Source organism: Ammospiza caudacuta, chromosome 5 (genome assembly GCF_027887145.1).
Source record: "Ammospiza caudacuta isolate bAmmCau1 chromosome 5, bAmmCau1.pri, whole genome shotgun sequence".
NCBI classification, from domain to species: Eukaryota; Metazoa; Chordata; class Aves; order Passeriformes; family Passerellidae; genus Ammospiza; species Ammospiza caudacuta.
In genome coordinates this window covers 30842712-30857937 of record NC_080597.1, presented here as the reverse complement: position 1 = coordinate 30857937, position 15226 = coordinate 30842712, and the positions used below count along the sequence as shown (strand labels likewise).

The 15226-nt window shown below is 44.6% G+C and overlaps 1 protein-coding gene across 1 annotated transcript; it reads right to left on the bottom strand.

Annotated features, from left to right (window-relative positions):
* Nucleotides 1-442: 442 nt before the first annotated feature.
* Nucleotides 443-13612, bottom strand: GSG1 (germ cell associated 1). The gene is given in 7 exon segments (XM_058805660.1): nucleotides 443-755; nucleotides 1966-2077; nucleotides 2193-2345; nucleotides 4373-4420; nucleotides 6946-7264; nucleotides 11576-11642; nucleotides 13488-13612. Coding segments are annotated over 7 exon segments (1137 nt in total).
* Between the last annotated feature and the right edge of the window lie 1614 nt (nucleotides 13613-15226).

Sequence of the window (15226 nt, the reverse complement as noted above, 5' to 3'; positions counted from 1 at the left end):
AGCAGGGTGTTCAGAGAGGGTGACAGCTGATCAATATGAACACTGATGGCCTTCACCATAGCACTGAAATGGAGGTGCTGATGGAAGGTCAGTGTGACACCAGCCAGCAGCGCAGTTTGCCGTCTGGATGGTGCTGATTGTCTGTTCCCCAGTGCAATACTGGGATCAGGACATCTGACTCAACTCTGAAAGTGCTTGGAGACAGCTGGCACCAGCATGTCCCTCCAGTTTCACCCTTGTCAGAAGAGGGCACCCATCACATTGTATATGACCAGGGAGGACCCCCAAACTTCTACTCTAGTTGCCCTGACCCAGTGCCTGCCTCCTCAGTCCCTGTAGAGCCTGGAAGAGCTCCCCAAAACCTGCTAACAGTGGTGCCAATGCTTGGTTCAGAGCTCTTGTTCCTCCCAAACTCCACTGTTCTGTCCCTGTACACTCATCCCTAACAGCGATCCTCCCCAATTGTCTGGCCCAAGACTTCATCCAGGTCCAGCTCTGGTTCCCTCTGCAGTATTTTCTGCTGCAGATCAGTGTAGAAGTCGACTCCCTCAGAGACTGAATGGAAGACCTTGCCTTTGGGCTCATAGTAGCTGCTTATTTGCTGTATGAAGCACTGGTGGTGCTGAGGGTGATCCTTGAGGGTCCCATCGTATCCCTTGATGTGGTTCCTTTTGAACTCCAGTATCGTCTTGGTGTAGGTATTGAGAGTGGTGACAGCAGAGGCCATGCAGCAGGTGAAGGAGGCCCAGGCCATGCTGCCAGAGACACACAGAAGAAGCACATGCTGTGAAAAGCCATGTAGGGAAAGGAACGCCATGACACCCCAATTCTCCCTAGTTTGCCAGGCAGAATCTACTGGGCACAGACATGAGCTAGAGTGACTAAGGCTCATAGCATTACAGTTCTTCAGTTATCCCACCACAAGATTCTTCTTAAATCAGTGGGATAAATATTGGTCATCCCCATGACAGGGACAGGAGTGACACAGGGAAAAGGGCAGCAGGAACATCTGTAACTGGTCAGAGCAAGGGAGCACAGCTTGGAAGCAAGTTCTGTATTGCTGGACTCTCAGTGTCTTACTGTGCATGAGGCTTGTCTACCTGAGCATAACCAAATTGCCAGCCTGGCATTTCATCTCCACGGGTGGCACAGGGCACTGGAGTGTTTGAGAATCAATGTGGTCATCATCAATACAGCATTGAAATTGAACCTGCACTTTCCATGGGCACCTGCAAGGCTCACCCAGCTGTTTTTGAGGTCAGGTATGTCTTGTCCACTGTGCTTGGCTGCTTTATCCTTTAGAGAAAGGCACACTGAGCCACCTGCTTTTCACAGCTCCTCTTCCTGGCTCACAAGTGACCCTGTGGTGTACTGCCTGCTTTTCCTCCTTCCTGCACATAGTACCTTCTTAAGATGGCCTTGGCCTCCAGTGCAGCTTCCATTATATGGCTGGGCCAGCACTGGAGAAGATGGTGTGGCTGCTGGTTGGGGGCTGAGCTCTGCCCACATCTCTAAGCTTGGTGTTGGTGTTACAGGAACAGGCCCTTTGGCCCAACACTGGTTAGTGAAGAGGCCAAGCCAGCATGCAACTTGTTAAAGCTGCAGAAAAACAAGGTGTGTTTGAGAGCATCATTACAAGTGTGACACTGGCCTCTGCACACAGGGAAGAGTTGAGACCAAACAGGGCAAACCAGCAGAGGGGCAAGCCTAATGAGTCAGCAAGGCTGAAGGCAATTCAGTTCAGGTGTGACCCCATTGTTTTCCCAGTCCTTTGGTAACCATTCATTTAAGTAGCTCAGCCACCATTTATTAAAACAGGGTGAGGCAAAGACCGCAGATTAATGGTAGGATAACCTTGGTACACCTGTCACTGGACACACAGAAGGTCAGGAAAGGAGGAGGAAGCGGATGGCATGGCTGAAGCTCTAAAGGCTGGGGGTGAAGATGACCTCAGAGCTCACGTACTAGAATGCCCAGCCATAGTCCCATGTGTGTGGCCTCCAGTCCTCCGGTCCCAGATTAACTGTTGCCTGGAAGACTTGAGTGTACATCATGTGTGCCACCATCCCAAGGAGACCTGGACACAAAGGACAAAGCAAAGAAGTTACAGCAGGAGCCAGAGCAGCATACTTCATCCTTGAGTGGAAAAGCAGGCTCTCCAGTGCTGACATTCCATACAGTAATACACTTACCTGACAGCACTGAGGAGACAGCAGCAAAGGCATTGAGCTTCATCCCACACACGGGATTGCCAGTGTGCAGAATTTCCACCATCAGGAGGATGAAGCTGATGAGCAGCAAGCTGATGTACAGCATCTCTGATCCCAGTGACAGCCACAGGATTCCTGCCAGGAATACAGGATGCAGCCATGTTCAAGGTGCACTCCCCTCTCTCAACCCAATCCTGAAAGGATGTCCTTTGGATAGAATGGGACAAAGGAAAGCAGCAAACACCCAAAAGAAATCTCCCCAGCCTGGGAGCAAGGGACCAATGGGTTCTGTAGGGGACAGAGTGCATGTCACAGAGGATGGCTCCTCTAACATGGCAGAGCTAAAATGGCCTTTGTAAACAAGCCAGCACTATTCATAAACAGCAAGGAGGAAAGCAAAGGGAAAGAGACAGGGAAGCTGTTGACTATCAGCACAAAATATAATGGTCATAGATTGGCCATGAACACATCCAAGCTCTGATCACAGCAATAACAAACAAGTTTTAACCTGGGACTCAACTATTTAAGAGCTATATGGTGCATCCATGACTGTCTGGGACATGGCCTCTGGAATTCAGGAAGCCTCTTGCATCCCTGTATTTCTCATTGAAACCTCAATTAAAATGAAAGTGTGTTCCTTGGAGTGGATATCCAACCAGGGCAGTAACACTGACCAGCCACCCTGCTCCTTGAACAGAGTGCAGGTACTTCCATGCTGGAATTTCGAGTGGGATTTAAGTGATACCAGAGTCCACAGCTGAGGTGAGTTCTACAGCTGTGCAGCAAGAACTGAAGGAGGATGAAGAAAGGCACTCTGTAATGCTGGGCTGTGGAAAAGCACAGAATCCACTGAGGAAGAAACATTAATCTGACAAATGAAGCAGCACTGTGAACACTACTGTTAGCAACTATTAATGGCTGTAGAGGAGATATTCAGCTGGGGAAAAGGAGTGTGAAGAAAACCCTCATTAATGTGGCACTGACTTGAATACTCAACATCATTAGTGCCATAGAGTCAACCAGCTCTTTAGCAGAAATAGATGAGCTGCATTCCCTGTTTAAAGGAGCTGGCTTGCTTGCTGCAGCACCATCAAGGAGAATATTTCATTAAAGGTCAGACTGTCAAAAGTGTTCTGGAGGTTGCAGGGACCACACATACACAGAGACCTCTGCATCATTTTCCTTGTGAGTCCAAGCTTCCCAGTGATGATGTGTAATTTGGTCTTGTAATGTTGCCTGTGTACTGTGGAGCTGCTCTGCACACACCCAGCTCAGCCAGCCCATCCCACAGTCAGCAGTCACACCCCCTTGTGCAGTGCTAGCCTGGCCATACAATGGCACCTGCACTGGTCATGTTGAGATTATTATACTTTGTGCAGGAAAGGGTGAAAATGGTGCTTGCAAATCCCCAGCATTTATTACACCCTTGTTTTCAGGGTTTGAGTGCTGTGACAGGCTTTGCACCCCAGGCCTTTCCCTTCATATGTGAACATCTTCTGAAATGACTTGTCTCCAGCCTCCATCTCAGGGAATAGTTAGCAAGCCCACACCAACTGAAAAGCCTTCATTAAGTAGAACCTCCGTAGCATATGTACACTTAGATCAAACTGTACTGAAGCTATCCACAGAGTGATTTGAAACATGTGAGAATGACAGGAGGGGTGATCTCTTCTATCCAAATGTAGTTTTGTATTTAATGAGGCAGGGACTTCACCTTGAAAGCATAATTTTCAGATGTCCAGTTCATTTACCACAAAGTAAGAGGTGATTCAGCTTCCAGATTAATGGTACTAGGCCCCAAAACTGAAGCACGGAGTTAACGTGTAGCCTGTGTAGGAGGGGCTGCCCTGAGGCTGCATCCATCCTCTTCCCCTTTACTACAGCAAGATGACAACTCCAGACCTGGCAACTCACTACATGAGAGAAATCCCACCTCATACTGGAGGGAATCTGAGGTTTCCAGCACTGACTTCACATGGCAGTGGTTTATGCAAATATCTGGAAGGAAATCTTTGCTCTTTTAGCAACCTCAAGGACAGGATTTATTACCTGGCTCTTTGGGGATCCACCCTGCTGTCCTCATACAGGCAAAATACTGCAGGTTCCCTGTCCCTAGGAGGCACACTGTACAGCTACAGTAAAATAGAGGGATTTGCTCTTACCTCTCTCTGCTGGTGGTGAAAGCTCAATAAAGCTGCGGCATTTCTCTTCTGAAATACAAAACCAAAGCTTTGAGTTTATAAAACAATGCAGAGAACACAGGGGAAAAGAAAATCTCTTCATCTCACTCTCTTTTCAGTGCATACATCCATTCATCCCTGAATCTACCCATCAGACCTTCTCACCTCCGGTCTTTTTCTATCTTTCCAGACCTTCACTGAGGCAAAGGATGGGAAGGCAGCATTTTCCTGCAAAACTAGAAATTACCTTTTCAGGAAAAAAAAGCTTCAGCAATTTGTAAATCTTTCTAGCCTCTGTTGAATATAAAAATGTGTTGCTACTCATTCACAACATTACTGATTATCAGGTTTATTAAGGGTGTAGCTTGTAAGAGACTGCAGATCCATCACTTCTGCTGAATTCCCACACACCCTAATCTCAGAAGAGCATTTCTAGCACTGCTTCTCAAAGAAGAAAGCAAAAACAGAACTTCCCAAGTGAAATACTTGGTGACAGAGATGCAAGCCCCCCTTCTGTGGCAGAGACTCATACAGAAATATGGTCCTTGGTCCTCACATTTTAGACATGCTATTTCAACAAATTGTGTTAATGTTTGCTTTGGCAAACTAGTGTCTCAGCTGAGGGTCCATCATTATTATCTGTAAGCCTCTGTCCCTGCATCCTGCATTGCTGCATTTGAGGGTCCTCTTCTCCACTTGGCACAGTATTTTCTCCCTGACTTTTCCGCTTCATGTAAGAATCTAATTTTCTTAATTTCTATCCCCAGTTCTAATCTTTCCAAATCTCCTGTGCTACTTCTGTCATCCACAGCTCTCAGGATGCTACCCAGTTTAGTGCCATCTGCGGTTCTCATTAACTTGCAATTTGCTACTTCACCTAGAACTTTAATGAGGATATTCAGTAATGGCTCATCTAAACTGATCCTGCGATTAGCTTGAAAATGAAATCTTTTCTCCAGCTCAACTCGAACTCCTTTTGTTCAGAGTAGTCTGTTGTTTTTATTGTCTATGCAGTTGCTTCAAAGATGCTCAGTAGTGGGAGGGTGATTTACAGGGAGCAGGAGACTGAGACTGACTGTGCTTCTATCCTGTGCTCTCTCCCGTGTTCTGCTGTGATCCAGATGTTACATACTTTCTCTGTTCCTTCAGGCACTGGGGTTATTCCAGGACTGCCCAGTGAACAGAAAAGTTGTTCAGAGAAATCAGTTGAGGGATGTAGTTTCACTCCCACAAGCATCATGGAAACACAACCCAACCCAAACCAGTCATAAATAAACACATCTCCTTCCACAGCCCTTCTGGAAATGCTCATAACAAAAAGCAGCCCACTTGCGAGGACATGAGTTTCAAGCACATTCCCTTCTGCTCCAACCCCTCCTTCTGTCTGCTTTTCTTCACCAGTTATTTATTTTCAAACTGACAGAAACAGAGATGAAAAATATTATACTGGAAGGATGGTTTGGTTAAAGAAGGTGAGATGTTTGCACTTGGGCAGAGCTGAAGGGAGGGTGGTGGGCTTAGGGGAATGGCCCTGATGAAAGTGACTTCCATCACTCTATTTTTAGATACAAATCTCTGTGTTGGCCACCTTCAGGGTTAGTTCTGATCCTTGATGTGTGTGCCAGGCAGTAAAGGGCATCTGAGCACTGCAGAGCACCCACCTGTGCTGGCGTGGCACAGGTTTCAGCAGAAGGACTTGAGCAGGTCTGGGCAGGAATACGTCAAGGGTGAAGAGAAGCACCAAAGGGTTCTAGTACAGGTTCTACAGTCAGTCCCTGGCACTTCAGGATTTACAGTGCCAGTCCCACATGGTCAAAAATCGCTAATGAAACCTGTCACAATATCACAAAAACTAAAAACAATTACAATATTGCAGCTCTAATCCTTAGGTTAATTTACCTCCTAGCTTTAGTTCCTTTGGGTTCAGATCCTTCAGGTTTTCTCTGTATCTATAAGGTAGAAATTCCCTTTCTCTGTTTTATTTATTTGTGGTTTTTTTAAGAAAAGCCCAGTGTCTTTTTAATAATGCAAAACTACTCAGTTGGATGATTTAAGAATACCAACTATTGTATATATGTATGCATATATATATGTATATATCACAGTGATAGCTAAAAATTATCATCTGCATAAAATCACTGTACTTAGATTTCTGAGAGGACATCACAAATTTGCCCTGAAGAGCATGAAGTAAGCTGTGAATAGGAATGGAGATACAGGGAAAGGGAAAGGAGGCTCATGGAAATTCCCATCAGGATGGACAGTGCTATCATAAAGTCACTGCCACCACCACCATCACTTGCACTTCACAGTCCCTATTCCTGACCAAAGGGCACACCAGAGACAGCAACTCTCCACTTCCCTGCTCTGTGAAGGACAGAAATTCCAGTGAAGGACAGAAATATATTGACCAGACCAGTGCACAGAGCTGATACCATCTAGGAAAAGGAAGAATACTTTTCTCCCACATGTTGTCAGCCTTCCACCTTTCAGCTTCAAACTTCTGTGGAGTAAATACAAGGCAATAAGTTGTGGCTGCCTGAGCAAAACACTACCTGGCCCTTCCATGCTCTCTTCACAGGAAAGCCACATCCCTGTGTGGAAGTATCTGAAGGCAAAGCGGTCATCCCCAGTCTCCCAGCTGTAGTGCACTGTGTCCTCAGAGGAAACATTGCTCATGTCTGCATCGGATGGCATGGGCACACCCACACACTGGGAGGCTTTGCTCTTCCCACACAAAGGCTTGGGTACTTTCTGGGTCCCGGTGCACCAGTAGCTGCCCAGCAAGGCTGTGGTGGAGAGGGTGAGAGCCAGCAGGTTGAGGATGACAGCCAGGAAAGTGCGGCTCAATGGCAGTCCCTTCAGCAGCTCCATCTGCAACACACAAATGGGAGACACCATCACACAGGCCACTTGTCCCACACAGCCTCAGGAATCCCCCCCTCTCCCAGCATGCAGCTGTGGGCAGGGGTTGTGAGCACTCTGCCCTCCTCACTACACCCCAACAGCTCACTCAGCATGGAAGAACCATTCCCTGAAAGCCAGGGCAGTGGACCTGGTCAGCTTCAACCATATCCAGCAAAGCATTCTGAATATCTGTACTGGGGAAGAGAGGGTGACATAGCAGGGCTGAGTGCATTGAGCTGTCTGAGCACATGAGCAAAACGAAAGGAACATCACATTCATCCATCTCAGAGATGACAGGCAGAAACTGTTAACCAACTTCCCTCAATACCATGTGTTGCCTTTACATGAAATACGAATGCTCTCTCCAATTAAATGAGAAGTCTTGCTGCCAAGTGTCCCAAAACACTTTTTCAAGCAGCTCATTACTGTACCTAGGGAGGCAGAGAGTATAGTGGTTTCTCAGTGGGAAAAGGCAGGAAAACATTCCCAAATCGCTGAAGGTCACACATCAAAGCCGTTTCTGGCTCAGAGGGAACACCCAGCTGTCCAGACCTGGTATCTTAAGTACAAGCCACAGAGCAGCACCTTCCACCTGAGCTCTCATCTGCACATCAGAAATTTGGTAGGATGGTGGGATGGCAGTGTCTTTGCTTTCACATAAAGTGCCAAAGGTTTTTTCCCTGTAAGGGTGAATGTTGCCACAAACATTCTTAGTGATTTCATCTCATCATTTAAAGAAATTCAGAAAGCAATTTTGAACCAGGGACTTTCTCGCTCAGAGGGAAGATGAAGACTTTAGGGTTCCTGCAAAACCCTGCACTGACTCCTGAGAACCCCAAAATATCACTCCATAGATTGATTAGATGTCATCTACCCACACATCAACTTTCATGTAATCAATGCATGTCTCTTCCCACATGGCACTCCCTATGTTTGGCACAACTTCATCCAGCTACTCCCACCCTTTCCTATTTATGACTCTGAAAATCTATTTACCCATGAATAGATTCAGTTTGTATAGACCCTGCATGCTGTGGGTCCTCTTCACTTAACTTTGGCTGACTCACCCAACACTGAACGTGTGAGAGAGACCATTCTGTGGACATCACTATAAATAAACAATACAGACCCAGCTTTGCATTGTCTGTGACTGCCCCACACATAAACCAATTAGAACCAATTTTTTCTGCTACCCAGCAAGCTTGGAAACATGGTTAACAAAGACAGCGCAGAAGCTCCTCTTGAAAAGCAGGACCTTATTAGCATGTCATCACACTGAGAAAGCAGTGCCTTACCCTGAAAATCCTCATTGAAAGCAAGAAAATACTCAGCTCCTGAAATTTTCCTGTGTTGTTTCATACTCTGGCTTCTTTGTCTCTTCAGCAGGACATTTCTTTCTGCACCCTGGAGATGGTAACCTCTTAGTTATAACTAACATGAAAGCCATAACTAATGGCTTTCATGATTTGAAGGCATGTTGAATGTTACCATTTTCACAGAGAAGACGCCTCCTAGGAAGAGTTTCTGGCTAAGATTAGTGGCAAACTTCTCACTAAAAGTTTTTTTGGTGGAAAATTTGGCTTATGACTGAAAAGGAAATTGCAGACAAAATTGCTCTTCTCAAAACCACAGTTTTTCACCTGAAAATTGAAACCTTCGGCACACAAAGTTTTTTCAGTTTTTCATCAATGCTTAATTATAAAATTTTCTGTCATCAGGTTTTGGGTTGCTAATGCTTTTATTTAACAAAAAAATCGCACTCACAATGTTTACAAAAATCATCTTTCTAATTTAAATCTTCAGTAGTGGGAAAAATATTCTCTCCAGTTGATTTATGACAGTAGTTGAAAGGCCGTATAATTTCAGGAAAAGTGTTAAGGAAAAGACATAAAAAGTACAAGAAACAAATGAGTCAGAAGTAGGAAGTGGATCAAGGATGCAGAAGACATATGGAATGAGAAGCAAATCTGAACTACTTCCTGAAAACATTGTTAGAAAAGCTTCTCTTCACAAAAACCAAGCACTCACTCATAGAAACCAACCATAATGTCTAGATAGCCCCCAAAAGGAATGATAGTTGAATTTACCGTAGCAGCAAGTCCTTGAAGTCCTCTTAATTTGGATGAGCAGCACAGAAGTGGGACTCACGCTTTGTCTGCTGTTTTGTTCATCTCTATATCCCGCAAGAAACCCAACTGCTGCAAAATCCTTCCTCCTTTGTCTGGTCCCCTCCTCCTTCTCCTCGCCAGTGATTATTAAATGCTATCCTTCTGATCAGCAGCTGTTTTGTGGAAAATGGTCATTTTGTAATCCACAATGCAATCACAGCACAGCTGTTCTGGGAGATTATATGGGAAGCGATTGGTGGGGCGGGTTGGGATTAAGTGCAGAAGAGTGACCTGTATTAACTGAGTAGAAAGTTTCTTTAAAACACTGAAAGATTCCAGCCATCCCCATGTGGTAGCTATCTGGGGGGTTGTATGGAGGAAGATGGCAGCTTTGGCCAATGCTACAGGGGAGAAGTGACCTTAGCTGGGAAACTGCCAGCACCCTTGGCATCAGGTCACCCCTTGCACTGTGCCCTGTCTCAGCGGAATGGCAAAGACCAAAACCATCCCAGGATATCTTCCTGGCCACATCCAAGAGTTGCAGAAAGGGCAGAATAAAATAAATGGGGAAAGTTTATGCATCTGCTCTGAGGACTGAGGATTTCAGTGCCTGAAGAGATGCCAGTACAGTGCTCCCCATGGGCACTGGAAATTTTGATGCCAAAAGGAACCCCTTAGCAGAAAAGCTGCTGAGTGGCAGACTGACACCATGGCATCACTATCACAAAGGAGGTGTTTGAAACAGCAGCTAGTCAAGCCAATAGCCAAAGCTTAGGAGAATGAGGTAGATTGTCAGTGTCACTTGCAGCGGCAGCTTTTACCAAAATGTGAAGGTCACTGGGAATCCCAGCTGGTTCACATTGGATGAATTCGGGAACTTAGTAAGGAGATACAGAGATTCACATTGACACAAAGTCCCTTCTGAACTCTTGTCCTGAAAGTTTAAAGGCTCTCAAAATAACTGTGTGGTATCAAACCCATGAAAAGTAAGAATGTCATCGCATCTCATGAGAAAGGACTAGAAGCCACGGAGCAGAGTTGCACCGAATCAAACTGCAAGGGAGGAGAACATCAGGGAGGGGAGCATCCCAAAGGAAGACACGTCCTGTCTTCCTCAAAGCGCTTTGCCCAATGCCAAGTGGGTGAAGCTCGTACCACCACTGGGAGGGAAGGAGGCAGATTCCCTGCATGCTGCTCTGCCAAGACCGAGGACACCAGTGGCGCATCCATTGTCATGCCCCGTGTCCAACAGGGAGCGCGGAGGCTGGAGCAGTTCAGGGATAGCTCCGGGTGATGGCACAGCCTGTGACAGCCCCCCACAGCACGGGCAGCAGACGGAGGAGGTCACGGGCAGCACATGGGCTGTGCCATGCCGGGCTCCTGACCCTCCCTGCCCTGAGCAGAACAGGCAGTAGCTCTGCGGTTATTTTAATCCAGTCGCTGCATAAACTCCTCTAATGTAGATAAGCGTTTCTAAGACGGACTAACTGAAAGCAATGCTGAATGTCCCTGTGCTCCATGGACCGCCTGCAGGTTTTTGATTAATAAAAAGGTTCTGTTTGAAACAGATGTACTTAATTTCCTGGAGTAGGTAGAACAACAGCTGATGCCATTTAAAAGGAGAGTGGTTTTTTGCTTTCTTTTTTGCAGTCTATCCACATCTGGACATCTTTAATTTAACTTCTAAATGTTCAGTTAAAAAAAAAGAAAAAAAAAAACTGGTTTACGAGCTCAAGAATAAATAAAGTCCATCTCTACTGATAACCCTTAACACCTTCCTAATTTTAAGCTTGGTTACAGTATCATTAAAACCCAAGATTCTTTGTCAGTTTCTAAAGCTGAGTCCATGGCATATATATTGGTGAAATTAAACTGAATTGGTTTAATATGAATAAGAATTCATGTTAGGAAATAAATTGATCAGAAATATGCTATGATTAAAAATATGCTTATAGCAGATTTAGTATTCTGAATAATGGCAGATATTTATCCTTCCAGAAGATGGCAATCTTTCTCTAGTCTTCTTTTAGGTACTCTGCTGCTCACATGTATGCTGGGGGAAAGCAACACTGAAGTTTAGACTTCTATTCCTTCCCTTGAAATTCCTCCCCCTGTCCCCTTCTTCTTTTTTTTTTTTTTTTTTACATTTTTATCAACACAAACTCTTTACCTTGACTCTGAAGTGGGGCATGGATCTGTCCCTTGGAATTATCTGAGTATGGGAATACTTGAAATCACTGGGAAAAGAAAAAAAAGAGGAATGATTGCAGGAGCTTGGCTTTTGCCCACCTTCTGCCGTGCATGAAACTATTCTTTCCAATATTTTTCACAATATTTTGTCAAGTGTCACATTAAATTTCCCTAGATTATTGCACACAACCCATAGAACACCAACACGAGAGCATGTTTCCTGATGTTCAACAAACTCCCCTTTGCAAAATTATGGGGATTTTATCTGGTTTTGGTTTGGATTTGGGTTGGCTGATTGGTTTGTTTGTTTTTTTTTTTTAATTTTCTATATTAACCTCACCTCAATCTGACCTATTATAGATAGGAAAATCAACTGTATCTGTCTTTCACCCTGCTGTGCCTTCAGTTTTCTCCTCTTTGTATCTGATATTTCCCACCATCATTTGGCTTGGCTGGAGTTTTTGCATGCCTCTTTCTCTTTGAACTCAGCAGCAGCCAGTCCCTGGTGACTCGTTTAAAATTCGCCCATTCAAGTGAATGCCCATAGCAGTTGATTTCCTGTGCAATCAGCCAAATGCTTGACTTATAGAAACAAAACAAGGAAACAAAATGCAAAACCCCCCAAAATCGTCGCACAGCACCACTGTGGAGATTGCCAACTCTAAAGAAGCCTGGGCGTTGACAAGTGATGCATTTTTATCCTGGCTCTATCCCCTCTATCCCTGGCTTGGGTGTATCTTGCCCCAAAGTGACAAATTCAACTCCAGGGATGTTGATGGAGAAGACGGTCAAGGAGACCTTGCCAGATAGGGCCCAAAGCTTGCAGTATTTAACTGGTGGGTCCCAAGAGGCACAGGCCTCCCCACAGCCCCCCATGCTGCGATGCTCCAGGGATATCAGGGACCATTTGCCATCCTGGCATTGGCTCTTCAGCTGACCTGGAGAGGAAGGGAGAGGAGGAAGGGTGGCTATTTACACCCATAGAGTTGCTCTGTGAAAACTGGACAAAGGCAGGCTCATACTCACCCCTCATTCCACACATTCCTCGCACATGACACTTCCCACCGCTCCTGCTTTTGCCGTTTTTACAGGAAGATCGCTCGGAGCCGCAGTCCCCTCCCTTACCGCCGCGCAGAAAGCAGGATGTCTCCCGAGTGACAGTGACATGGAGAGAGACAGACTTCTCAAACCCAGTGACAGACTGCAAATGCCAGATTTCTCCCTGAGCTCTGAATAATTCCACTCAGATTGTAACCTTTATTTAGCTGTTTGCATGATGCATTAACTCTTGCTCTGAAAATGACCTCACCAGGCATATTTTTTTCTAGTCTAAGCACATTTAAAGGTGAATTCTGTTTCTAAGATGATCAGCTTACATTGCTAGACACTGAGACCGTGGCATAAACAAAGATTGAACTGGACTAAGTAAATGCATCTTAAAGATGGACAAACCAGTCAGTCAGTTTGGACCTAACTACTTTTTTTTCCCCTTCTTTTTTTTCTCAAAACAAGTCTTAGTTGGCTGGATTTTTTTCCTAACGTTTATGCTTGTCAGACACTCAAAAACCACACAGAAAGCAGACATGAAAAGGAAAAAAAATCAGATGCAGCAACAAAGACTTTGGGGACTCACTAGAGATTCTAGGTGTCTCAATTTCTGGATAGGAAATATAAGACTATATATTATATATAAGGCTAGGTGGTTGCTTTTCACAGAGTACTTAAACTCCAGGATGTGTTCACCAGAGCACACAGAAAAAAAAAATATTTATGTAATTTAGCTAACCATAAACTGTAAACAGACAAGAGAACCTCAAATTTACACATAGATCTATAAGGATATTAAAGAGGTGCCAGGGTCTGTACAAAACTTCAAGCAGACAAATGCTTACCTTATCCACTGCTCACTATTCCCATGTGCTCTTCTGAGGCATCCAGTGAAACACTACAAGGTGATCATGGATTCACCCCCGTGTCTTTCTGTCTGACTGAACATGTAGTAGCCAAGAAATTCCATGAGATCTGAGCAGACGCTTTGAAATGCACCAAGTCTGTCATTTTATTGATGGTTTAATTCTTTCTGAGCTCGCTAAATCATCACAGCACATTATATCAGCCACTAGATTGGCAGGGCATCCACTTCTGCAGAATGAGCCTTTGTAATTTGGTAGTCCCCTCTATGAAAATTGCTGCTACTTTTAAATCTACCACTGACAAGATCTCAGTCTGTTACTACTCAGAATCACAAACACTCATACTCAATGACTACCACAGGCTCCTGGGGCTTTTTACCATCAAGGGGAACCATTGCAACAAGATAGTCTCCTCTCAGATGTAACAGAACCCAAATGACTTCGGATAATCACCTCTAGTGATACACAGAACTCCCACCAGAGCTATAGCACATATTTTATACAACTATCCGGTATTGACTTTTCAGCAGAATATGATGGAGAACCCATGACATCCTTAGAAAAGTTATTCCAATGATTAATTAATCTCATTCTTAAAATTTTACTCTTGCTCTGTTAACAGTGTCTGCTTTAGTTTTCCAACCTGACCAGGCTGCTCCAACACAAAAATAAATACCCAGTGAAGTGATTTCCTAAAAATGTTATTGTAAGAGTCACAAATCAATGTGTTTCATTAGAGGCACACACTGTGATCTAACCAGCTGGCTGGTGGCCCAAATTCCTAGTTCTGTACTTGGCTCTGACACATCATTTTCCCCTCCCATCGGCCAAGTCATTAGTGGTGCGTTTACACTGCAGTCAAAGCAGTGGCAGTGACGGGGAGTAAACATTCAGTGCTTGTTTTAATTGGGTGTTGCTAGGAATCTCACTCCAGCAGCAGGGAGCACAATGCAGGGCACAAACCTAAGTCCAGGAACAGAGCAAGCTGTGCTAAGCTCCACATAGCCATGGCTGCATTGATAGTTCAAAATAGCCCTCGTTTCCACACACTGTAAAGTTGGGTCCTTGGAGTCATTCCTACAGATGCAAATCTACAGCACAGGGGATCCTTGTTGATACTGGAATCAGCACAAGGACAGTGGGAGACATTCTGTTTTGGTAATGAAAAAATTTGAGGATCTAAAATTAATCTGTGCAGAGAGTACTTCCCACAGATGCAGGTGATCTTGGAGTCAAGGATATTTTTAATATGTTTTAAAGCAAAAAAAAAATGAAATTGAAACAATGCTGTTAAAGCACATTGCACTTTGGTTTCACTCATGGAAATGAGAAGGCTAAAGCAATTGTTCTTTGCTTCAATTTATCTTTTTCCCCATTTCACCATGTGGAATCAGAATAAGCAGAGTAAGAGGAAGCCTCCAAAGATTATTTAATCAACCCATCTGCATAACAATGACCTTAGCACCCTGAAAAACTTCAAGCCTACTGCTAAAATTCTTTTGCGAGGGAGATACCACTCCATCCTAGAATACAGTCCTTTGTAATATCTTATTTTTCCAATCAAATCACAATGTAAACCAGAAACCTTTTCCATCTCTGCGAAATCCCATGGTGTCCATTCCACATCTGATTTATTTATTCACATGGATTGTGCTCTCAAGGCCATTGGAGCTACATAGTTCATTAAGGTTCTACTCACATGCTGGTATTTGAGGAAC